This window comes from Centroberyx gerrardi, chromosome 10 (genome assembly GCF_048128805.1).
Source record: "Centroberyx gerrardi isolate f3 chromosome 10, fCenGer3.hap1.cur.20231027, whole genome shotgun sequence".
NCBI classification, from domain to species: domain Eukaryota; kingdom Metazoa; phylum Chordata; class Actinopteri; order Beryciformes; family Berycidae; genus Centroberyx; species Centroberyx gerrardi.
This window is the reverse complement of record NC_136006.1, coordinates 16400978-16426067: the sequence shown is the minus strand read 5'-3', so window position 1 is coordinate 16426067 and position 25090 is coordinate 16400978. Positions and strand designations below refer to the sequence as shown.

The 25090-nt window shown below is 42.2% G+C and overlaps 2 protein-coding genes across 4 annotated transcripts; one reads left to right on the top strand and one right to left on the bottom strand.

The window, feature by feature from the left end:
• Positions 1–328: 328 nt before the first annotated feature.
• stk24a (serine/threonine kinase 24a (STE20 homolog, yeast)) lies at positions 329–13921 on the top strand. The gene is made up of 11 exons (XM_071902726.2): positions 329–744; positions 3279–3509; positions 7464–7520; positions 7701–7809; positions 8242–8399; positions 9730–9915; positions 10031–10176; positions 10303–10435; positions 10574–10642; positions 10795–10931; positions 11079–13921. Exons 1-11 carry the CDS (start codon positions 703–705, stop codon positions 11110–11112), a joined length of 1302 nt encoding a protein of 433 aa, XP_071758827.1. The 5' UTR covers positions 329–702; the 3' UTR covers positions 11113–13921.
• Positions 13922–15352: 1431 nt separating this feature from the next.
• ino80da (INO80 complex subunit Da) lies at positions 15353–24865 on the bottom strand. 3 transcript variants are annotated; one of them, XM_071902732.2, is made up of 10 exons: positions 24516–24865; positions 22381–22627; positions 21459–22270; positions 21182–21272; positions 20868–21092; positions 20273–20382; positions 19942–20075; positions 19605–19828; positions 19248–19405; positions 15353–19147 (listed from the first exon to the last, which is right to left on the bottom strand). In XM_071902732.2, the coding sequence occupies exons 2-10, from the start codon at positions 22596–22598 to the stop codon at positions 18114–18116; spliced, it is 3006 nt and encodes a 1001-aa protein (XP_071758833.2). In that variant the 5' UTR covers positions 22599–22627; positions 24516–24865; the 3' UTR covers positions 15353–18113. The 3 variants fall into 3 exon arrangements, with proteins under 3 accessions (XP_071758833.2, XP_071758835.2, XP_071758832.2); XM_071902734.2 differs by lacking the exon at positions 24516–24865 and adding an exon at positions 23152–23189; XM_071902731.2 differs by lacking the exon at positions 24516–24865 and adding an exon at positions 22895–22990.
• Positions 24866–25090: the final 225 nt, after the last annotated feature.

The following is a 25090-nucleotide window of genomic DNA, read 5'->3' as shown; positions in this document are numbered from 1 at the left end:
GGAAACAGAGGTAAACTGAATATAAACCAAAATGAGAAAAAACGATGACAAATCTGGTTACAGAGTGACAAATAAGTTACAACAGTTCTTTTTCCTAGTGTAACTAGGAAAAACTTTTTCTGTTAGTGTTAGTGTACGAATGACGACACGTGCACTGTTTTTGATTCCTCTCGATTCTGATTGGTTCTCCTGAAAATGAGAGTGACAGCAACCAAGATGGCGTTGGGCTACAGAGAAAAGTGATGAGGATAGAACAACAACAAACGATACAACTATATTACAGTGTACATTTATTTTTTTATGTGAACATTTTACCGGAACTCTATTTTAACATCGGGAAGTGGTCAAACTTGTGCTTAGAGACCACATCGTGCTTCTGCGATAGAATTATTTAGCTAACGTTTGCTAACTAGCTGCTAAAGTAGCTAGCGTAGCTAACGTTAGCTAACTGTGAGTCTATCTGCGGAAGGCGAGTGAAGAGATACATTGTGCTGTAAGGCAGCTCGAAATGCGAGACAACTGAACTAGCAAATTAAGCGAGGTTCCCCATTACTACGTTGTTCAGGCAATTTAAGCCTTACCATTTGCAGTTTGGAGCAGACCACCCTAACCAGCCATCGGTCAGGTAACTACAGCCATTTGCCTCTGATTAGGAAAACTGAACCAGCTGAAGTAAGGCGTCATCTTTGCTGATCTGACGCCATGGCTCACTCTCCTATTCAGAGTGGACTGCCTGGGATGCAGGTACGTAAACTATAAAAGTAAACTATAGAGGCAAGTTGACTAAGTAGCCAGCCACAACACATTTTACTTACTTGTCACGTTAGGCTCCAAAGTTGAGCTGCCTGTAAATGTTCTTTCTTTCGTTCTTATCTAATCGCAAACTAGACTAACGTCACATCTAACGTTAGTACCTTTGTTAGCCAGTGATGAATGCACTTATTTGACTTAACGTACAGATTGACTGATTGATTGTCTGTGATGTGTGCCGCCTGTCTTGTTGCCCCTCCTGTACCTACAACCTATTAAATGAAGGCAGGATATTTTATCATGCATCTACTCTTTTTTTTCTGATCCAGCTTGCTCCTCAGACAAACAACATTCATTGCACTAAACTTGGCTAAAGACCTTCTTTCCTTGAAAAATGCTTGAACCCCATCTACATAATGGGCTAATTTGTTAACTTAATTGTTTTTGGTTTCTAATCTGAGGCCTCAACTGATGAACTAATACAATTTTGTACTTTGGTATTTACTACTTGGTGATGACTTGGAATCTAGAGACCGCTCTCACTTATCCCACTTGTATTGTTAAAGTTCATCAATGCCTTAATAACTATATTACTTGAAGTTCTTATGATCAACTTCATTCTTGTTGAGTTGAACCAGCCATTCAGTCAATCCAGCAGTCAATACATGCTGTGATGGAAGACATGGTATAAACTAGGTCACTTGGTCATTTCCCATTCACACAATGGATGTAAGACTGACAACCTCCTGGGGCGGCATAGCCAAGAGCTGTATGAATCGTGCCATGTTTGAATGCACACAGTACCACTCCTCCTGAATGGTGAACCTTCAATTAGGCTACCCGCAGCCAGATATGGGTTTAGAGTGGAAAAAGCAGACCCAGGCCCAGAGGCAACTATGGAGAGGAGTGTTAGGGGTGGGGGGTTGGTGATGAGCCTCAAACCTCCAGGGCGTGGATGACAGTAGACCACACAGTTGTGTGGTGCAGATGGGCGAGGATCAAACACATGCTTTTAGAGGGAGGTTCAGGCAGCTTTAGTTGTTGCACCAAACCTGCTGACTGTGGAAATGGCAAGTACGTTCCCAACATGTGTAGTCTGTGGTCACAGTGCCCTTGTTGTTTTTCCCATTGTTTTTACAGAGGTCAGACTCAACATAATAATTTTCACCTGGATGACTGACCAAACCAGTGTTATGACAGTCTTTTGGTTCTGCTATTTCTACTCTGCTTTATTCTGTACCGCTCCCTCTCTTTGTCTTTGTTGTAAAGACCCTTTGCTATCAAAATTCAGCAGCCCCCTCTTTGCCACTTTTTCAAAGTGCAACAGCCTCTGCTCATCTCCCTCCCCATATAGGTCTACCCACCCTGCATTAGCAGTCTTACAGGAAACCATTCTCTGGGGAGATATGAAAGCAATATGCATAGCTAGCTGACAGATCATCGCCTTAGCACTGGGTTATCTGCTAAATTTAGTATCATGCTAAATTGCCTTAGTTTGTTTCTTATTAAACCTACTGCAACAGCATAAATGGTTGCATTTTAATTTTTCAGATTAAATTCAGAATATACAGTGTAATGCTTCCAATGAAACTAATTAGTCATTGGACTTATTTGTATTATTTTTGTCATGTAAAGGTAATCATTGCCACTCAGGAAGGGAAATTGGAATGGCAAGCATGACGAGCATTATTCCCTCCCTTGTGGACCATGGGGAAATAAGCCATTTAGTTCAGTCAATAAGTCAGGGTGTAGTCCTTCAATTTGTAGCCTGTCTGCTTCATCTTTATGCTGGAGGTCATTAAACCTCAGCTCAGCTTGTGTGATATTGTCTCACTATTGAAGTATGGTTATTCACAGCTACTTTGTCTATTAAGCACAATTTGATCAGAAAAGGGTAAAAGACTGGTCTCACACACAGAGGCCTAGCTGTTAGCCAGTCTGCAGTATAAAAATATGTAAAGGACTGCTTTGTCAACAAGGGAAAAAAAATGAACGTCTAAGTGTCAAGCTACTGTACGCTGTCTGTGGCTGTTTTTGAATTTACGATTTGAATTCCACACACCACTTAAAGTTTCTCAGAAGTGAGGATGATGTTATTGGCTTTGGCCTTTGGGTAACACTTACAAGACCTACAGTATAGCACATTCCTAATTAGCATATACCTTGTGATTGTCCTAGTGAAGCAGTAGAAGATAGTCAAGATCACAGCCAGCCAATGGACTTGCCATAATACAGTGTAAGACAGGCTAGACTGTATGTCTGTATGGTGCAAAGCTCGGAAGTTGTAACCCAGATCCTCTGCCCACAGCCAAATGAACTCTTGAATTGCTGCCCAACTTTTTGTTCTTGGTCAGCTGGAACCAACTCTGAAAGTAATGAAATGTTCTACTACCTGACCACAGACCTCTTAAGCAGCTGATTCAGTGACACCATATCATGTTGGTTGTGCCACTGTCAGTTCCCTGTGGTTCCAAGTTAAATACTTAAATACATGTTGTTCTCTCTCTCTCTGTCTTTCTGTCCCACAGAATTTCAAAGCCGACCCAGAGGAGCTTTTTACTAAGCTGCAGAGGATAGGGAAAGGCTCTTTTGGTGAAGTTTTTAAAGGCATCGACAATCGGACTCAGAAAGTTGTGGCCATTAAAATTATTGACCTGGAGGAGGCAGAGGATGAAATAGAAGACATACAACAGGAAATCACAGTGCTCAGCCAATGTGACAGCCCCTTTGTAACCAAGTATTATGGATCCTATCTCAAGGTAAGCTTTAACCCCAGTTCAAATATCATTCAGTGTGGGACTTGTAACAGTTTCATGTTAGACATAATGCATATGTTAGTAGTGTATTCCTGCAAGCAACTGTTGGCAAGTGCATGTGGGTCAATAAATTATGCATACGGGCAATGGAACAAGTCTCGCCTGTGTATTATTGCAAAGATTGCCACAGGACAACCAGAAATAGGCCGACTTTACACGAGTATATGCAGCTAGTATATGCCATTATACAGACCATGCAAGCTTAGAACAGGAACAATGTGAAAGTCTCAGGTATTTTGGTCTTCCGTAAATGCCTTGTTGACTGTAAGGGATTGCATCACTCAGTTGCAAACCGTATGTTGTAAATAGATGTTCAGGCTACATGTGATGGTGCTTAAAGTGCCTCTCACAGAGCATTTAGTGTGAGTGGGTACTTAACAGCAGTAAGGAGAGAGTTAGTGGTCCATTAAGTCAAGTTATGCTGCTGGCTGAAGGAGGGAATCAAGGCTTTTTTTTTGCATGTAGTACGTATGCATGGGATTTGTGCCTTGCTCTGTGTGTGTGTGTGTTGATCCTCGGTTCTTTTTATTTTGGCAACATCTTCATTGCTGTGGTGTTTTTGCACCGCACTTCCCATAGATCATTTGACAATCAAACAGCATGTCCAGTACAGTGTCTTTTTCCTTGGATTTTCTGTTGATGACGTTTGAGTTTCTGTAGGTGCCGCTCTTTTCTTTGTCTGTTCAGCCATGGTGGCTATTGCTGCTCATGCTAACAACCCAGTTCTTGTATTTATTCCAAACAAACTGCTGTTGGTGGTGCTAGAAACAGAAAATGAGCAATCAGAAATAGAGAGTACAGACAAAATTTAAAGTACAAAACAGACAATTCAGTCAGACGTTATTATTTTGGCGTTAAGGCTCTCTTTTGAATCACTCCCTGCGAGGCATAAAGCCAGACAAAAGTGAGAGCAGGAAGCGATCAATTGCAACCCTCCTTGGGGAGCCATAAAGAAACAGAGCCCACAGGTGGATGCTGGGGTGGTGATGGGATGTGAGATGCATAGGTGGCAGCAGCAGCAGGGCGAGCAGCAGCAGAGAATGATTACCTAAGTGAGTTTGACAGCTTAAATACACCGCCCAATTGGCAGTGACAATACGCAAGCTCAGCTGACACATCAGCTGATCTGGAGCTGTAGCACCAGTCGAGTTGTCTGCCTCATTTATTCACTTCATTTATTTATGTGAAAATGTTGCAGATTATTACTTTAACGTTTCAGCAGGTAGCAGGTAAACTTGCCAAGGCTGTGTAGTTGGAGTGGAAGTTGAATACAATAAGCTAACCACCTGATGTTAGGTGGCTAATTGCTGTCTGTAAAGTGAATGCAAGGAACTATTTTTTTTGTCAATATGTCCATTGATTTAATAAAGTGCACCCGCACTGTAGCATTTTAACCTGTCTACTGTGATCAATGTTAAATGTAATTGCCTACTTCGTAATTGATGGGTAGTAGTTCCCGGCTGCTAGATAACGGTGCAGGAGCCAGTTTTAACCGCTATATTTTAGAGAATTAAATACAGCAGTATTGATAGCAGCACCATTGTATATGGTTCTCTGACAGATTCAACACACATTAGCCTGGCCATTGGCTTGAATCCGCTAGTGCCATTTCATTATTTCAAGGCTACCATGAACCAGCCCACTCCAGAAATTAAGTAAGAAAGCCCATGACAATCTAATTGCATTTCTTCCTCTGCATCGCTGCATGAATATTATGTCCACTTACGACCACAGTGAAATTATTTAGGGACAGGCAGAATGAGGGAAATAATCTCCTGCCCAGACATTAGGCAAAATCTCTCTCAAGGCTGCAGCTAAAATTGTTATACAGCAGTTATCATTGTATGATTCAGGAATGATGGAAAACAAGGTTATTTGATTAGCTCTCCTCATTTGGATGGTGACTTGTACAATTTTGGGTCCAGTGGGTTTTGGAAATATTGTTGACACTGTGACATTACTTGAGGCTTTGGGCTTTGGCTTTACCTTGTTCATTCTGTCTGGGCTGCAGACAAGGCTCTGGATTAAAGCCTGCGGCTATATGGCCATTTTAACACTCTCACTCTCACACTGCTATACATGATTATCATTTAAAAAGGAGAAATCAAATCTGACTTGGGGAACACGTCTCTCTCTTGCCAGGCTAATACATACTCTTCTAGTCCCTGTTGTGTTAGTGCTGGATTTAAGTTAATGATTTCTGTTTGATACCTCCCCAACCATAGTGCTATTCGTAATGCAATTGGATGACATTGATATTTGTGTGTGAGCACTAACTGCTATGTCTGTTGCTAAGTCTGAATGTGACTTAATATGTTCTGGGGGTATCTTGAGGATACAGTGATAACCTATTCTGTCTGTTTGTCTGTGAGCAGGATATCTCAAAAAGTTATGAATGGATTTGCATGATTGCTGATTAGCCCAAGGGGGCGTGGCAGTGGGCGTGGGTTCTCACAAAAAGGCATTTCATTTCAGAATGGATTCATGTATCTCCATCAAACTTTGTGTGTGCCTATCAGCAGACATAAGAAGAGGCAGACCCTCCATTGTTGGTCCAATCAAACAAAATGGGGGCACTGGAGAGCTCATTTCCGGTTTAGACATTACCGCCCTGCCAATTTTTCCAAAACTTGATACAGTGGGAGAAGGGCACACCTAATGGCCACTGAACAGATAGAGCTGATTGGCCATGTGGTGTTACAATTGTCAGCTAAAATGCTTAAAAGTGGCTAGAAGTTGAACAGTCATATCTCATGTCCCAATTCAGATACAGTCATGAAAATGTGTGCATCACCTGACATGAAACAAGTTGGTAATGGTGCATGGAAGAAATTATTAACTTTTGGTGAAAATCTGACATGGGGAACTGGCATATCTTGACTTATTGCATAGTGCTGGCAGAGGTGTGTGCTCTACTGAGTGCCATCTAGTTTGCATTGTGTCAGCAGTTTACCACAGTGTGATGTAAGCTGTGCATAAGGTGATAACATTTCAGCTTTCTGTAGCTTGAACTGTCAGTATTGTCTTCATGCAATACAACTCTAGGCCATGGACCACTACATCTATTGAAACTATGGTGTGCTTCATTCTCCTTTTCAAAGGACTTTACTAATGTGTTGCATTATTGAATTGTACTTAGAATGAATTACTCAGAATTTATTGCCTCACATATCTTAAAGGTGCTGTGTACAGTATCTTAAAATCAATAAATGCTTACCACATTAATTCTGAGACATTAGTATAATTAATGTAAACGACAACACCATCGAAGATTGGCAGCCTCTGCCACTCTCTATACTGCATTTTACATTGTGTCTCACCAGATCAGATTTTTCTGGAACACTGCTTTGTTGCTTTATGGCACAAAACAAGAACCGTTTTATTTTTATTCCAGTTCAACTATTCTAACTGCATAGTTTCAACTTCATGTTAGCTTACTTCATTGGAATGCATATTTGCGGTTAGGCCTATAAAGGGCTGTTATCCACTCTTATCCTCCTTGCTTTAAAAAAAAAAACCTCACACAGAGTGATGCCAGGGAGGGAGAACAAGTAGAAGTATCCTCTTTGCAGCAGGCAGGAGATTTATGGGAAATGTGGTAGAAACAAAATGCTACAAATAACACCTTTAAGCAACCTAACTGTGCATGTGACTAATTTGATGGTGTGTCTTGTTGCATAGTGGCTTCTCTTGAATGAATTGCTTTTATGCACTTTTCTGCAAAAGTTGGAATTTTGTATGAAAGGGGACAAAAGTGAATTTAGACAGTTATTCTGTTTGTAGTGACATCTGACTTGCATCTGTGAACTCTATCTGGTCTAGTATAATATCAGATTAGCCTTTGGGTTATATCAGTGCATGCCTGAACTCTAATTTAACTGCTGGTTTATTTTTCAGGGTACAAAATTATGGATTATTATGGAATATTTGGGTGGAGGATCAGCCCTAGATTTGGTAAGTTTATGTGGAAATAAAGTAAATGACCCATTTGGAAGATGATCCTACCTTTATTTACAGGCCCATGTATACTTAATGTGTAGGCCTAAATATTATCTAAAACCCATGCCATCTTTCAGAGTAGTCCAAAGTTAATTGATCACATATTGATCACACCACTGACATCCGTTCTTCTAGTTGGAACCAGGTCCCCTGGATGAAACGCAGATTGCCACAATTCTGAGAGAGATCCTGAAAGGGCTTGAGTACCTGCACTCTGAAAAGAAAATCCACAGAGATATCAAAGGTAAGAGTGAATATGGGCTTGGTCTTTGCTTTAACGACAGGCCTAAGATACCACATGAACATGGTATCTTGTTTATGTTGTTGAAGTGAGGCCTTTAGTGTGCACTAGCATCAGTGTTCGCCAGCTGTAGAGGAAATGCTCTCTTTGTAAACAGTAAATGCCATACTGCCTGGATCACATCCACATCCAGCATCTGGAATCACTTAGATTCAGTTCTTGGTGGCTGACGTACTTATTGCTCCTATCTTTCCCATTGGAAAAAATTTAGACATTGATGCTTTGCATTCAGAGTTTGCATTTAAAATATCACTATTATCAATGCTGACAGGGAATGTAGCGCTAGGTTTTCTACAAAGCATCATTCACAAGAATGTAACATGATGTATCTCATGTTACTTGTTGACATATGTGTTTTTTCCTCATTGTTTTCAGCGGCCAATGTGTTGCTGTCAGAACAAGGAGACGTGAAGCTGGCAGACTTCGGAGTGGCAGGCCAGTTGACGGACACTCAGATAAAGAGGAACACATTTGTTGGCACTCCGTTCTGGATGGCACCTGAAGTCATAAAGCAATCTGCCTATGATTCAAAGGTCAGAATGGTCTCAGCCTGTTTCATTATCACACTCAAGGTTAATGTAGGAAATAGGGATGTCAATGGTTAACCGTTAATCGGTTAACCACCGAGAATATTTTTGACCGGTTACGCATGTCAGTCTATAGGTTAATTTGCATACACCAGTGTTGCCAACTTGGTAACTTTGTCGCTAGACTTAGCGACTTTTCAGACCCCCCTGGCGACTTTATTTCTCAAAAGCGACTAGCGACAAATCTGGCGACTTTTTCTGACCATGGGAAGCAATGTTAAAGTGTTGAATCCCAAAGCATTTGGCAATAAATTGGTTCGGCTGATGCCGGTTTTCTCTACTTGCTTGTCTAATCCAGAGAGGACGATCACAGCGAAAGCAAAATTAACCGAAACTGACATCCCTAGTAGGAAAGGAGCATGTGTATTATGCCCTGCTGGTTTATGGAATTAAAGTTTAAAAGTAGTATTCTAACATGGAATGACACTGAAATTGAAGGTTGTTGTACTTAAGATTAATTCCTCTCTTTTCATTGCTCTTTTGACCCCAATTGACCATATTCACACAGTGGGACAGTTTGAACACACAGAGTGGGAGACTAGTCCAGTGAGAAGTACAGCACAGCTCTGTCCTACTGTTGTATACCAAGATGCACATCATACAGACATTTATCATTTCACAGATTCCCCACTGAAAAACATATTAGAAACAAATTAATTTCATGAATCCAGAGAGATACACATTTTGCAATATTTGTCCCATTATCGCTACCTGCTCTAGCTCTAGCCTAGGTAGCTAGCTAGTAACTTAGCTAGCTTACTAACTCATAAGCTTACTAACTCGTAAGCTAGCTAACTAATTTCCCAAAATTCAAGCAGTCATTGTGGTTGTTGTTGCCGACATTACTAGCTGATTAGATAACTGGTCTATCTGTGTTGAAGTAACACTAGTTTTCTCTATGACAATCTTCTGGGTAGTTTCCCACCCTGAAAGTTCAAAATGTCTGCTGTGTGAATGAGGTCAATGTGCTTATTTTGTCTGGCATTTTCTAAGCTCATTTTCAGATGTGTTTTCATGACTAGAAATGACAGTATTTATTTTAGGAACCACATGAGTCACTGCAGCTTATCAGCAAAACCACTATGTCACAGTCTGAGTTTGCAAAAGGTTCCTCAAATACACTAATGCTGCTTTAGTCAGCCAGTTTAAATGCCATGTCTCGCATGATTCTTCTTTTAACATTACATGCTGTTCAAGCAAGTCCATTTGTGGATAGCTGTGCATGATTCTAATGTTTTAGTAAGGTTTTTTTGTCCTAAATTGTTTTGTTTTATAGGCAGACATCTGGTCGTTGGGAATAACAGCAATAGAACTGGCTAAAGGAGAGCCGCCCCACTCTGAGCTCCATCCTATGAAGGTCTTATTCCTCATCCCAAAGAACAATCCACCCACACTGGAGGGAAACTACAGCAAACCACTTAAAGAATTCATAGAAGCTTGTTTAAATAAGGAGCCCAGCTTTGTAAGTTCAAAAGACACTTGCTTATACCCTTAAGAATAGTCCTTAAGTTTGCTCACTGTACAAAACCGAAGCTATGTTTTTAATGTTTACTAGTTTCTTTTGTGTGTTTCCTTAGAGGCCAACTGCCAAAGAGCTGTTAAAACACAAGCTGATTGTAAGGCATGCCAAAAAGACATCCTATCTAACAGAGCTGATTGACAAATACAAGAGGTGGAAGGCAGAGCAGTCTCGGGATGAATCCAGCTCTGATGAATCTGACTCGTAAGTTGTCTGCACCATCTCCATCAAGTTCAAGGGGAGACAAGACATGGCAAATGTATAATTTCAAAGTAAAATCTAGCAGCTGGCGCAATCCTATGAGGTTCTTAACTTTTTGTGTCAATGTAGGGAGCCAGATGGCCAGGCGTCTGGAGGCAATGACTCTAGCAATGATGACTGGATCTTCAACACCATCAGGGAGAAGGACCCCAAAAAGTTTCAGAATGGGGCACTACAGCCTGCTGAGCTGGAGAGGAAACAGGTAAGACTATACATTAATGTCGATAAAAGAAAAAAAAATCCAATTATTGTGCACCTTCTCATGTGCAAGAGCAGATCTTCTGTGTCAAAGGTGTCCCATATTTATTTTTTAACCTCAAAATCCTGCTTAATTTTTCAGGTGCAAGAAAGTCCAAAGAGGCCTTTGTCACAAAGCTTGTCAACAATCTTTTCCCCACTGTTTTCAGAGGTAAGTGCATTCTTCTATGTTAAGTTATCCCAAATTAAAATAATTGCGATTGTTGTCTACGTTCAGATGCAGTTGTCATCGTTGTCATCACCCTACAAATAGAATATTTAGGCAAACCACACTATAACATCTAAAAGCTGTCATTTTTGCAGTTGAAGGAGAAGGGTGAGGCAAGTAATGGCAAGCCGGAGGCTGCAGAGGAGCTGAGGGAAGCCATTTTCCTGGCTGAAGAGGCATGCCCAGGGATCTGTGACTCCCTGGTGACTGAACTAGTGCAGAGACTTCAGAGGTAATGGCAGTTTCCATCATTGCTTTCCACAGCATAGTGACAAGTCGTTTTTCATTTCAGGACTTGTAACTATGATTGAGCATTTTTTTTTTAACCAGTGGCCTGTACAGAGGGAAAACTTTTAAGCGTTTTTTTTCTATTTGTCAGGTTTTCTGTGCCTAGGGCCGCCACCTCTCAGTGAGAAGAGTTATGTCCAGCTCTGCTCTCATTCTCCACCCTGATGGCAGCAGTCAGATCATTGCCTCTGACATCCACAGCCGAGATGAAATCTCCCAGGAAGGTCTCCATAACTCATTCGCCTAAAGCAAATCCTGGCCTACTTAATGTCTGTTTATACGCAAACACGCCGCGGAGGGTCCTATTCAGGACAGTCAGTGGCCAGTCGCTCAGCTGCCACCATGACTGCCACCTGCTGTAAGATGTCCCTTCTCAATACCTCCTTCACAAATGTTTTATTTTAAGAGTGGAGTTAGCTGTCTTTCTGCAAGGACTCTTGAGTTTTTGGTGTGGCTTATTCTTAAAGGTTTACACTCGGCAACCTTTTGGAGAAAGTATCTAGCATTCTTAATTGTGTGCATGTGTGTGTGGCTGTGCGAGATATCCTGTGAAATGTGCAGTGAAGAGTGATGAGTGGATTGAAGCATTCTATTGAAAACTCAGGTATCCTGCTTTAAGTGGATTGGGTCTTCTGGGAGATGGAAAGAGCTCTATTGGGTGGTTGTACAGACTTGTAAATAAGCTCATTTTTACTGAAAATAATTGAGCGTGCGTTAAGGAATCACTGTGTACAAATGGCCAAATGCAAACTGTAGATAATGGTTTAAAGGTAAATATTTTGAGAGACTAAAATGGCCATAATTGAGATTGCCTTGCCTTTATTACTTGTTCTTTTGTATATCAGTCTTTGATTTCTCCTGTTGTAAAACTTTTTTAAGTACTCATCCATTGAATGAAAATGGCTGCCCTCTATCCTATTTTAGTGTTGATTTATTTTGTATTACTTAATGCTCTCTGAGTTTTGGTTTCGCACTCTATGCTGTGGCTGTCATTGTAATGTTGAAGATGTAGAATGTAAAAAATGGCTGGATCACTCAAACCCCCCTCCAGTTTTAAACACTGGATACTCTATTCCCAGCCCCAGTTCCATGAGGCCTCGAGTTGTGTTGATTGGTTGGACTTTCCCTCATCCTTTTTTGCCGATTGTGTTTGATTAGTTAGATAAACTGAGGTTTCGTCCATTCATTCCATTTAGGGCAGTGCCATCATCTAGCTTAATTCATCATCAACAGACTCAAGTCTTCCTGGGAGCTGCAGTGGTACAATCTATTTCCTCAGCGTACCAACAGCTTTAATTGCACTTCGAATATAAATGCCTTTGACTATAAACAAAGTAGCCATAAGACAGTAGCATGAGACTTATTTTGCAGGTATGCGCCATGCTATCTGACAAAAATGTCCAACTGAAGTCTCACAGCTTGGACTCTATGGAGTTGGTCATGCAGTGTAACAGATTAACCTGGCTGTATCTTTCCATCTGGATTTACGTGGTTAAGATACAGGTGAGAAGTTGTTCAGTCATACAGTAAATGCTTATAGGCCTAGACTTCTCATGTAGTAGATGACACTGCTCATAGATGTGTACAGTAACATAAAGCCAGGAGCCGTTAAGAGACCAACGGCACTTTTCTACTACTTCTGACTCTGTAGTTTAAGTGGAATGTGCATGATATATAACTCCTATGAACTGACCTGCACAGTATGTGTTGTAGCATACTGCTCCAGGACCGGAGGAATGTTGAGTCCTGAACACAGAGTTGAATCAGCCTTAGAATCTTTGTGATGAATGGGGTGAATAGTATCAGCTTTAAAATGTTTGATCAAATGTTATTGTTTTGATTTCTTTTTCCTCTGGCATTAAAATGCATATGCAGCAATACTTTAAAATAAAAAAAAAATTAAAAAAATTCTCAAAAATTATTACTTCCATGTCAAAATGGCATGTGTGAATGAACAAATGGACTCAAATTTGCTTCTTTTCAGAAAAGATGAATTTGCATAATTGTATTCTGTATGTGGTCAGAGGGTACATTGTTTTTGCCAAGTACATTGGGCAAATTAACTTTAGGTGTCCTCTTGGATTTTAATTCTTAAATTGCCCATTTATTTGTCAAGTTTTACCATTTATGTCCAAATACATTTGACATTCGCTGTCCTGCTAGCTAATTGTGGTAGAATACCCTGTTGAAATGAATGAGTTAAACTAGAATACATTGTTGAGGTGAATAAGACAGTTGAAGTGATTGAGAAAAGGTACCAGACCCGTGTCACCCATGCTATACGAATGATTGCCATTTTCATATTTTCCTAAGTGTTTTCTGCTCTTTTCCGACTTGACCCTTAGCTCTCCATTCAAACTTCTCATATGTCAAAGTGCCATGTGCCCCGCCTCCCCCAACTGACACACACAAACAAATTTAATACATAATTTGCACCTTTTAGACGGTCTAATATGACTCTATCTGTGTTGCACTTTGTAGATTTCTTCCGGATTTAAAGAGAAATGGTACTTAACTAGGCTACAATATGTTGTAATTACTCCAGTTTTTGTGTGTATGGCAATAAAGCAGTGTGATCATCAGGACTCATTTCTTAGCACAGGAAGGCATATATACTATGAAACAATATTTTTATAACCCAAAAGAGCAGTATTATAGAGAGAGTAAAATTTGGTTCTTTGATGTTTATCAATAAACATTGGATAGCTATCACTTAAAATGTACATTTCAATTTGTGTGGCATTGCTGACAGTTTATAGTCCAGTATATACCCTTTGCTCGTTCAGCACAATGGTACTGGACTTCTTGTAAGTTTTCAAATGATTGAGGAAAAATAAAAAATCTAATACAAATTTGATGGACATTTTTGGTATTGTTTGACTGATACATACATACTTGGCTTTACTTGGTTGTGACACCTTTCGTTTATGACTGAACAGTGAGCAGTGCCTTCAGAAAGTATTCAACCTCCTTGCAGTTTGTGGTGTTAAAGCCTGAATTCAAGATGTATCAGGATTTTTTTGTCACCTATGCACAGTAACCTATAATGTCAGTGGATTTTTTAGAATTCACAAATTAGCTCAAATGAAAAGCTGAAATGTTTTGAGTCAATGAATAAGTACTCAACCCCTTTGCAGTGACATTCCACTTAAATTGAGTTAAGGTGCATCCAAATACCATTGAATGTCCTAGAGATATCTATCTCCACAACTTGATTGGAGTCCACCTGTGGCTAATTCAATTGACAGGACATGATTTAGAATGAATCAGTTCCTTGGCTGCGAGGGGAGATCTTACCCAAAGGACAAGATCTTCACAAATCTAATCAACAAAGGCACATGACCACACACCTGGAGTTTGCAAAAAGGCACGTGGAAGACTCTTTAAGAGCATGAAGCAAAATATTCTGTGGTCCGATGAAATAATTGAACTCTTCATGTAAATTGTTAAGTCTGGAAAAAGGTCGGCACAGCTCATCACCCATCTAACACCAGTCCTACTGTGAAGCATGATGGTGGCAGCATCATGTGACCGAATCCCATTTAAAATATGTGGAAAGACTTGAAGACAGCTGTTCGCAGATGCTCCCCATCCAACTTGACCAATTAGTAAATCTGCAAGGAAGAATGGGAGAAAATGTCAAAATCCAAGCTGAAACAAACACTAATTGCTGCCAAAGGTGCTTCTTCAAAGTATTGACTCAGGGGGTTGAATACTTATTTAAATGACATTTCTGTATTTCATTTTCAGCAAGTGTGCGAAAATTTCTAAAGAAAGAAAACCCACATGCTTTAACTTGTCATTATGGGGTATTTTGTTCATTGTTGACAAATCTCAATATAATCAATTTTGAATTCAAACTGCAACACCACAAATACAAAATAACTAAAGAGGGTTGAATACTTTTGAAGGCACGGTATATAGTATTCCACATCATTAGAATTATCCACGTTCCTTCTGTATTTCAGTAGCCCAACTACAATTAACATGAAGCCCAGTAATCTGTTAAAATGTGTAATTTAATCCTATTCCAATATATGTATGTATGATTTAGTATATAATTGTATAGGCCTAACTGTCTACTGTAGGTGAGGTGGAGGGCAGAGAAACGTCTTACCAAAAGTTATTCTTATACTTCCTCTCATTGTGCTGATGTCTATTGAGTGACATAGTGGTATTTATTTTTTCTCATTTTGCTGACGACCCCCTGAAGATCCCTGGACCCCAGTTTGAACCACTGGGTTTGGGTAGATAATCCAGTTGCTGCCTGCATGTAAACATCTCAATGTCGATGTCTAGGTGTTCTCAAGAACTAGTTTCCAGGAGAATGGTGAATAAAAAGACTGTGCAACCTACGTCAGCGAATACCTCACAGCAAGTTTTATTTATACATCCAAAAACAAAAGATCAAATTTGTCACACTATATACAGATATTACATACAGTGTTTATACACATATTACATAATTTGTACACAAGAAAAATATACATAAAAATGTAAACCTTTGTATACAAAAAATACCTTAGACAAATTAAACAAGGACCAATAACAAAAGGTGACTAGAATATTAGCTCATCCTATCATCTTTAAAAACAGTAATACAGTACATTCAATGAGTATAGGAATTTGTCAGCCATCTCTGAATTCAAGCAGTTACAAGTGCCTACGAGCCCTGTTAATTTTGTTCTATGTGGTTGTTGGGAGAGTAAACTGGTGCAGCGACTAATCTCATGCTATGTGAATACAGCAGTATTGCCTTGCTTACTTCAAACTCAAGAAACATTCCATCCTACCTGATTTTAGGGGCACTGTATTTACGTCTACGAATGACAACACGGCGGTCACCGAGAAGCCCAGCTGTGTCCTGTGGAGCTACGGGTATACACTTCATAACGTGCTGTCTCTTTGGAACTGAGAGAAAGAACTGGGCCTTCTCACAGCTGGAAGTGGGGTCTGGTGCAGGCTCAATGCTGATAATGATGGCAGCTGTTGGTTCTAATGAGTGTCCAAGCAAAAGGCAAGACAGATGGGGACATGTGAAACACTACTGGCCTCATTCACTCCTGTGCAAATCTATGTTGAAATACAACAGATCTGGATCTGTTTTTGTCCACAAAAAGAAAAAGAAAAAAATAATGGTACGCGATGCATATATTTGGATGTCATTTCATACCACCAAGAATGAAGCCAGTGGCCATAATTTAATGTTGATATTATGCTCTCAAACAAAAGGTTGTTGCCCCATGCAATCTCAGATTTTCAGCAGCAGTAGCTGCTTGCTGGAGTTTAATAGCTATCAAAAATATTGTCCTTCAGAATATTATTAAAAACAAAATGACAGCATACACACAAACATCGATCCCTCCAACTTCAAGAAAACGTACAACCATTTTGATAGCCATTAAAAACAAGAGACTCATTCCACAAAACACAGGTTCCACTGAATACGTTGCAAATAACAATTTCAATCCATTGCTACTCAATAATTCACCAATAAACCCCAAGGTAGAGATTGCTACTCTATATACCTAATACTCAACAATGTCCGAGAATCTGTCAATTTCTAATACAGTATCTATCAAAACCCATGGTTGTACTGCTGTATGAGAAGTTACCAGACAGGGGAGGAGTTCTCAGTTAGCATAGGCAGAATCCTCATTTTCTAAACGTACAGTTAAGATAGGAATCCAGGTTACCAAGCATCATTGACCTTAAAATTCATCCGATAATTGAGTTTTAGAGACAGACAGTGCTATACCTCAGTCATGCCCATTGCACCAGTTCATACTATGTCACGTTGACAGAGGGCAAAAGATGAATGTCCATATACCAATTCACTGTATCCATAAACACCACTATCAACACTTTCTCTTAGTCATTCACTGGGCAGGATGGCCTTGAAAGTGTTTCCTCCCCAGCTGGATTCCTGAAATCGAGTTTGCCTCTCACGAAGAACTACATGCACGTCCCTATGAAGACCATTGTATATGGGGACCAGAGAGCAGCTTTGAGAGTAGACACTAAAAAGCCACTGGATTTAGCCATCATTACCCTTACCATTACACTGAAGCTCATTTACCTAGCCTTACAAACCCACTCACTATGACCCAAGAGAAGTTGGTCTGACCTGGTCTGTTTCGGACAAATCTCGAATTCCTCGTGAAATTATTATTTTAAAAAAAGGTTTATGACACAGTTATATAGGCCCAAACATATTCCTGGTCCACATCAGCCTGGATCACTAAGTGAAGCTACATTTAAGTGGAGACCAATACAATACCTTACAATACGAGAGTATGTCCATGTGTTTATTGCTTTAAGAAACCATATTTACCTTCAAGTGTCTACTAGGCCACCCAAATGGAGCCCCACAACCAATGGCGAGGTCAAAGAGTTCTTGACGTCTGAGCAAACCAATAAAAGAGCAAATATATACACAATATAAAAACAGCTGTTTAAAATTATTTTGGTAAATTCGTGTTTCCGTGAAATCTGACTGGATAAGATTCTATTTCATGATAACAGTTAAATAGCTTGAAACATAATGGGTCACAAACATTACAACCTATACTCTCGTGTCTTTCATAGGGTGACTGAAGCAGTGTATGAAACAAGTGGAAAAAAAATGCAATGACCATATGAGCAAGGCAGGATATAGTGGATCGTTTTAAGACGGGACTTAACTGGCAAAGCAAACAAAACTGACTGCTGATTGAGGCTTCTAAGTCGATGAATTCTGAGCACTGTTTTTGTCACTATGATAGAGATAAGCTCTCCTAAGGTCCTTCTGCCAATTTTCACCGGTTCATTCAACTATGGAGCCACCTCCACCACAAAATCTGCCTGACTGTCACCCCCTACTGGTGAAACCACAGGGCAGCACACAGATCAAACCAGTGGACTCACACTGACTTGAAATCCTGGAGACCATCTGGCTATAGAAAAAAAAACTTTTAAATAGTAAGGAAAATCTGAGGTTGTGCAAAATCATATCAAATAGTGCACTATTACCACATTGCACACATGTAGCAGATGAAGAAGGGTGGTCAATCAGAAGCCAGTCAATTGGATTGTAAGTGACTGTGAGTCCACCGACTATCCTGCAGCCGCTGCAGGCTGCTTGCTCTCATTTACTTTGAGGAAAAGGGGGTGTGGCGCTGTTGGCACTTGCAGCAGTGGCACTCGCTATGGAGAAGCCAGCGGGGGGTGCTGTGGAGCTGTGGGTGGGCTGCACATCCTTCGGGATGCCGCTGTGGGAGGCCAATTGATGGCCAAAGGCCGCGCTGAACTGAGGGAGCTGCTGCTTGGGCTGCGTGGAGGTCAGAAGATCATGTGAAGATGAGGGTGAGAGCGAGGGCGAGGGGGCGGGGGGAGTAGTTAAACCTGTCAAGCCACTCTGGGGCATCACTGAGAGGGCAGCCATGGGCTGCAGGGTCACAGAATGGGTGGTGGCAGGGGGAGTGGACAGGGAGGTGGATATGAGATGACTTTCCGATCCTATGAGGTTGCCAAACTGCGCAGGGTCAGTGAGGGGAAGAGGGAGATTGTTCCACGACGAGCGTGGCGGCCCCGGTACCCCGCTGAGAGGGACTTCCAGCAGGAGAGGTGTGTCTGTCTGGAAGGAGCCAGCATGGGGGGAAGATATGTGGTCACTGTATGGGGATGGCACGTGCTCACTGCTGTAGTGGCTGCCTTGTGGAGATGACGTGGGTGCGTCTGATTTGGCCAGCACATGGGATGTGTGCGTCCGGGAGAACGTTCGCTCTGATAGGGGGGTCTGAGTGAGCAGGGCGTTGGTGGAGGGAGCTACTGTAGAGGAAGATGAGGTCAGGTTGGAGCACGAGGTTGGAGGCTGGTTAGCGGGCTGAGATGGCGGCGAGGGGGGAAAGTGGCCCCCAGTGGACTGCAGTAGATTGTCCTCCAGCTCCAGGCTGGTGAAGCTCTCTGTAGGGATGCGGCTGTTCAGCAGGTCCCCCATGCCCCCCGGCTGGACCGGCCCAGGAAACACGGCCATGGCTCGGTGGTCCACTCCTTCAGAAGAGGCCAGGTCCCCCATGGAAGTCAGGCACACCAGAGAGTCTGGGTAGGACCCCATAGCCTGCAGCGCACGCACCAGCTCCTCAGCCTCCTCCGTGGTAGGCAGCAGCTCCCCATTCTTACCTACACATGCACACACATATCCAACATGTATCGTTAGCAAGACTGTGTACAAATGAAAGGCATAGTGATGCTTGAGAATGAGATGCATGACAACAGGCACCTTCAAACAAGTCAAAGTCCGGCAGGTCATCAGGGAGTCTGGGTAACACGTCGGAGAAGTCCTCCTGGTTTAGCTCAAGGTCATTTGGAATGTCTGCCATTTCATTGGTGATATCGTCAGGAAGCTCCTCTGTACTCAGGTCTGGGGTTGAAGGGCTCCTGCCACAAAGACACGACAACAAAAAATACTTACAGAAGAAACAAGATAAGCCATTATATGGATGGGACTATTAAACATAGCATGTGAATTGAAAGCCTGAGAATTACAGGATTCTCCTTGATGCTAGATCTGCATAGACTACAATTTCCAGCTCTCTGAAAGCATCATGGGTTTAAGAGACACATAAGTAGAACAGACCTGATGCTGGCCTGCGAGGGCATGGTTAGGCTGGTAGAAGGCATTCCCAGGTTCCCCTGGGGCAACGCCGGAGGGATGGGTTTCTGGGGCCTCCGCGGTCCTCTCCTCCTCTTCTTCTTGTGTTTTTTGGTGAGCGCCGGGGGTTTGGTCTTTTTGCGTGGCTTACGCTGCTGCTGTTGCTGGTGCTGCACTCGCCTGTTACCGTCCCCACGCAGGAAGTTATCCTATGTGGAACATGCCAAAAGAGCATTGTATTACGGAGTATGAACAATAACTTAAGCCCATGTGAAATCAAGCAGAGCAATCACACAAACGGAACATGAAACAGTGAACTCACCATCTTTTTGGCATGCTCTTCACAGAGTGGTGTCTGGTGCGTGATGTCAAACACAGGGATAGAGCACTGCTGACCATCTGCAAATTTGGCTGTGCAACTAGAGAAGAGCTGCTGGGAACGATTTAACAGGATGTCTATAGGCAACTATGAAGGAAATAATACAATACAGCAGACAGAGGGCAAGTGATCATGATACTCCATTACAAAAGCATACATCACATATAATGTTGGGGGAAAAATCTGTATAACTCCCAATAGACAAAAATATATCCTCAACTAGGTAACAGAGTAATAATGCTGTGCGCCGAGTGTGAAGCTGTGCAAAGGATACGCTGAAAGCAGTGTCGAGTGAAGGGCAGAGCTCTGTTGTTGCAGGCCTGGCCCTTGGTGCTGCCAGTGCAGATTCCTGTCTCTGTGTTCTGCTGCCCTGCTGGAACCACACTAAAGAGACACACAGACCAGGACTGAGCAAACAGCGACCATATCAACAACACTCCATCTGTGCCTCACATCAGCGCAGTGCCACTTGTGTTATGTTCTGTATGTTTCAAATTAGGAGAGGAGCATTGCTATTACAGGAAACAAGGCCAGTGAGCCCTATCCATACAATGAGTGAGCCCCTCACACAGGCATTTTATTCTATGTTGAATGTCAGTCACAAATGCAGCATTTTCCTGGTTGCACTTTTTTAACATTTACTAATACACTGGGTCTTATGTAACCATCTCTTCTCTTGTGTTATTTGGGGAAAGCACATATATAGAAACCTATCTTGGAGGGTGAGTGCAGGTATGTCAATGGGTTTATCAAGTGGGCACCTCCCTTCATAGACGTTTCATTTAGTTAGGCCCACACCACCTCCAGAAACTATCATATTAGTCCTTAGAAATTAACAAAGTTTACTAATATGATATTAGTGAGGATACCTTGAGGAGGCCCGAGAGACACTGCGCAGCTCCTGGATGAGCTGCCCAGCAGAGCCGGGGTCTTTACTGGCAGCGTGCAGCAAGGCTTTGCGGAAGGCATAGCGGTATCTCTTCTGGCGGATGCTTGCCCTCTCCTGCCTGTACATGTGCTTGTATTTCTCCTGGAGGTACGAGCAAAGCCTGAGTAGCCGTGTTCTCCGCGAGGAACCACCCTCTTCTTCCAACCTATTTAGTAAATGATCGATAGCAGTCATGACAAGAAATGCAACGTCAAAATTCATGCTCTACTGTTAAGTATCAAGACGCCGACTAACCCGTCCTGCAGCCTCCAAGAGCTGTGAAAAGGAAGATCTCCCTCTGCCTCCTCTTCATCATCTTCTGCGCTGTCCTCTGACCAGTCCAGTCCTGGAAGAGAGCTTGTTAGAGCAGCTCATCTATCTCAGCAGGCTCATATCACAACAGCTATATCCAAAGTATCTTACACAGTCAGTCCTTCAAGAGTCTTGCACAATGACTTACAAGTAAGGATAAATACAAAAAATGTATGTATGGGGTTTGCTATTTGTTGGTAAATGCAGGTAGATGAGGCACCTAGATGAGGGAAGAGGTCTCCATGCTCCTGGTGTCTCTTGGTGCAGAGCTGCACCAGATGTTGCAACCTGGCCAGGCAGGCAGCAGGCGGTGAGAAGGCAGCGGGACGCATGACTACCACATGCCGCTGAGTGTTACTACCACTGTCCCTGCAAGTGGTGGGCAAGTGAGTGGCAGTGAAGGGGGGTTTTCTGCTGAGTGATGGCCCAGAGGGTTGCGTCGGACTGGGTGCTGCGTTAGCGGGCATCCCTGGAGGCAGAAAGTTGGGTGTCTGAGGTGGTGCTGCATTGCATAATAAACCCTGCTGCTGTCCTGGGAAGATGAAGGAAGTCACGCTGGAGTGCTGGGGGGGCTGGAGAAGTCCTGACTGCTGACGGGGGAGATGAGTATTGAGCGGGGAGGAGGGGTGGACACGGGGGACAGGGGAAGGGCTAAAGTGCTCAGGAGGTGGCTGGAAGAGGTCAGTGTCATGGTAGAGTTTCTGGTTGAGCACCAGCCGGCTCTGTAGTTTCTTCTTCACGGTGGTGCCCTTCCGAGGAGTACCCGCCTCCTCCCCATCTGTGTCATCCTCATAAAAGGCAAAAGGGTCCAGGAGCTCCCCATCTGGAAGGGGTAACAGGCGTGTACATGGGGGAGAGGGTGGAAGCTCATCCAGACCATTGGGAGCTTTCAGAGCCAGGGAGGGCACTGTTATGTTGAGAGCCACTGACTCCAGGTGAGGCCGCGAGCGCATTTCCTCCAAAGCATCATGTTTCTTTTTCCGTTCCTTCTTGGGGATAAAGCCGAGAACCTGCAGGTGGCTGTTACAGTATCTGCAAAAAAAAAAGCACACATCATCAACATACTGTGCACATCTGTGACTGATATCCTTACTCTAAAGAATAATGGAATCTGCCACACACACACATACAAACATACACACCTGCGGTCCTCAGACTTGGGGATGGGGTTGGTACATCGTTGGCTGTTGTACTTGGCCACATATTCACATTGCTTGAAGGGGGCAGTCTTATCCTCCAAAACGTGCCGGATACAGAAAGCATAGCCATTTAGTCTGCGCTGCTTGCAGAGCTTGGGGCTGTATGAGCACAATGGCTTATTGTCCACCTCCGAGAAGTGTATGTGTTTGCCTTCATACATCACGTGACTCTTGTCCTTGAAAACATCAGCTGATGGGATAAAGTCAGGGAAAACAGAGAATTACACCACTAACACTTGACACCGAGGAAGTGACTCTGCCTGCACATGCAGGGTGAAGAGACACAGAAATGTTCCTCCCTACTACAGAACATTGTTTATCCAGTCCTTGGGAATACAGGTATTTAGGGAGATTAAATATTCAGGAAACCAATTTTATCTACTTCTAGACCATTGTGTACTCAACATGTGAAACATGCATGGCATGCACAAACGTACTGCTTTAGAGTCTAACTTACTTATTGAATATTTTGATTCCATGTCAAAAACTAAATTCCGACACTTTGACAAAGTAACGTTACTGCATTGCAATATATCCCATTTTGCTCATAAACACAAGCACATAAGGAGGTCTATGCTTTCGGTGATCAAGGTTTTACTGTGGCACAAATTTAAATAGTTGCTTGCATTCAGTGTTATAAACAACCTCATAAGCTAATCTGAATACATTTTGACTGAAAATTCTGACTAGTGTTTAAAAGCCACGTTTTCATACCCTCTCATTTTCAATCTCACACAGAAACAGACGGGATGTTGTGACTGTTCCTGTTGTTAACACACAGCAGCATTTTATTCAAGAATCCATTCAATTATACTTAGAGCGGACACTTGAATGATAATATGATGGTGGTAAAACACTGTAAATCACATGACAGCTGTCTGCTAGTGCACGAAAAGAACTTAAACGCAAAAAACAGCATAGGTGGGTCGTGCATACAAAATTACACGGCTGGCTGAGCACTCATAAATAACTTCGTCAAAAGTCACCTTTTTCGATTCAAATAAAAACAAGCTGCTTTTTGATAACGTGACGCTTCATAACAGACTAGCATTCAAATGGGATGCTACAGGTACACCACAACATAGTTGTAACGTTAGCTGTCCAGCTATAGCAGCTACTAGCTGTTCGCCAACCAGATAACTAACTTGCAGTTAATTTGTTTGCTTATTTGTTTACAAGTTGGTTCTGCCAGCGCTACGGGATTTACATCTTAAGTAACCTATATGTTAGACACGCAAGGAGACGTTAGCTAGGTACCATCTATGTCAATCAGGTTAACAACTTTAACGTTAGTTAGCTACGTAGAAGTGCACTGACTAACATTAGCCAACTACCGTTAGAGACTGAGGAGCTAGCTAGCCACCATTAGCTAACCCGCTACCAACTGATAGTTATGGACGTTAATACTATATAATTGTAGACGTCTCCACATGTAACAAGTGTCCTCACTCTAATTCAGAGGCAACTACATAACCCCCCTGTGGTAGAAATACATTTTAGCGAAACAAGCCAGATATGAAGAGGCGGCAAAGACGCTAACTTTAGCTAGCTACCAAAGCTAAAAACACAAATTAGTAGGCGGTAGCTAACCAGGAAACGGAAACATCAGCAACTGACATTATAAACGTATACTTTCATTTTAATGTTATATACAAAAAACAAGTGTATTTATAAAAAAGTAGCAATAATCGATCGCACTCATTCGTGGAAATTTACAGAATACAAACATTGCACATTATGGCCAAATAGTTCCAGACAAAGGGCCTACAAAGGAGGCTTGGGGCCTGTCCCAGCAGGCCTTCAAAACATCCTTCGATCTGAATAATGATCAATATCATTAAATAATTTTATATTAGCTAGCTAAACGACTTCAAATTGTCAAAAACGTTAGGTTGTCCACATTTAACTACGACATATATGTTATTTGGCTACATCACGAAGGCAAAAATAAACGAGTCATCCATAGGCCTCTCAGCTTCGGAAGCCAGGGGCCTTTAGTAGACAACGTGTCCGACCAGCGTCTATGCAAAATTGGGCTCTTAGAAATTGAGGTCCAGGCTGTAAACTGTTTCGCTTACCTTGAATTGGTATGGGCTGTGTTAGGTATTCGCTCCAGATAGACGGCCGAAATGTCTATTAGAATCAGCTAGGCTATTTGTGCATCGATATTCGATATTTTAGGCTACCAACAGTGATCTTCATCGAACTCGGTATATCTTGAAATACAGATGCATGTAAATATAGATTATCCACAGCAAATATTAGCAGTAGGAAGGCTGCTGAGGATTTTTGTTGGGTCCACAGCAGACTCCTCACAGCACCACTACAGGCACTGCGGGGACATGACAACAGTCCACTGAACAACAACAACCTCTCCTACCATATTGGAAATTCAACTTTGTAAAAGCCACAGCAGTGCAGAAGTGCAATGTTATCTCTTGTAAGGGGAATGACATAGTGTGTGAGCGACAGTGCCGTTTCCATTCTCTACGTCAAAATACTTAGGTTTAAAAAACATGTTGGCTGAGAAGTCTAGCAAGTGTTAAAACTGTGATCCACCTGGACCACGGCTATCATCTTCTGTATGAATGAGTTATCAACCCTGCCACACTGTTGCCGACTGTTGTTCACTGCTGATGGAGCACGTGCCAAT

Coding starts and splice junctions, on each gene's coding strand:
- stk24a (XM_071902726.2), top strand. CDS start 703: ATGGCTCACTCTCCTATTCAGAGTGGACTGCCTGGGATGCAG. Junction 745..3,278: donor GTGGACTGCCTGGGATGCAG/GTACGTAAACTA, acceptor TCTGTCCCACAG/AATTTCAAAGCCGACCCAGA. Junction 10,436..10,573: donor CTGAGCTGGAGAGGAAACAG/GTAAGACTATAC, acceptor TTAATTTTTCAG/GTGCAAGAAAGTCCAAAGAG.
- ino80da (XM_071902731.2), bottom strand. CDS start 22,916: ATGGAATCAAAATATTCAATAA. Junction 21,273..21,458: donor AGACCTCTTCCCTCATCTAG/GTGCCTCATCTA, acceptor GCTCTCTTCCAG/GACTGGACTGGTCAGAGGAC. Junction 19,406..19,604: donor CCCTCGCAGGCCAGCATCAG/GTCTGTTCTACT, acceptor TCTTTGTGGCAG/GAGCCCTTCAACCCCAGACC.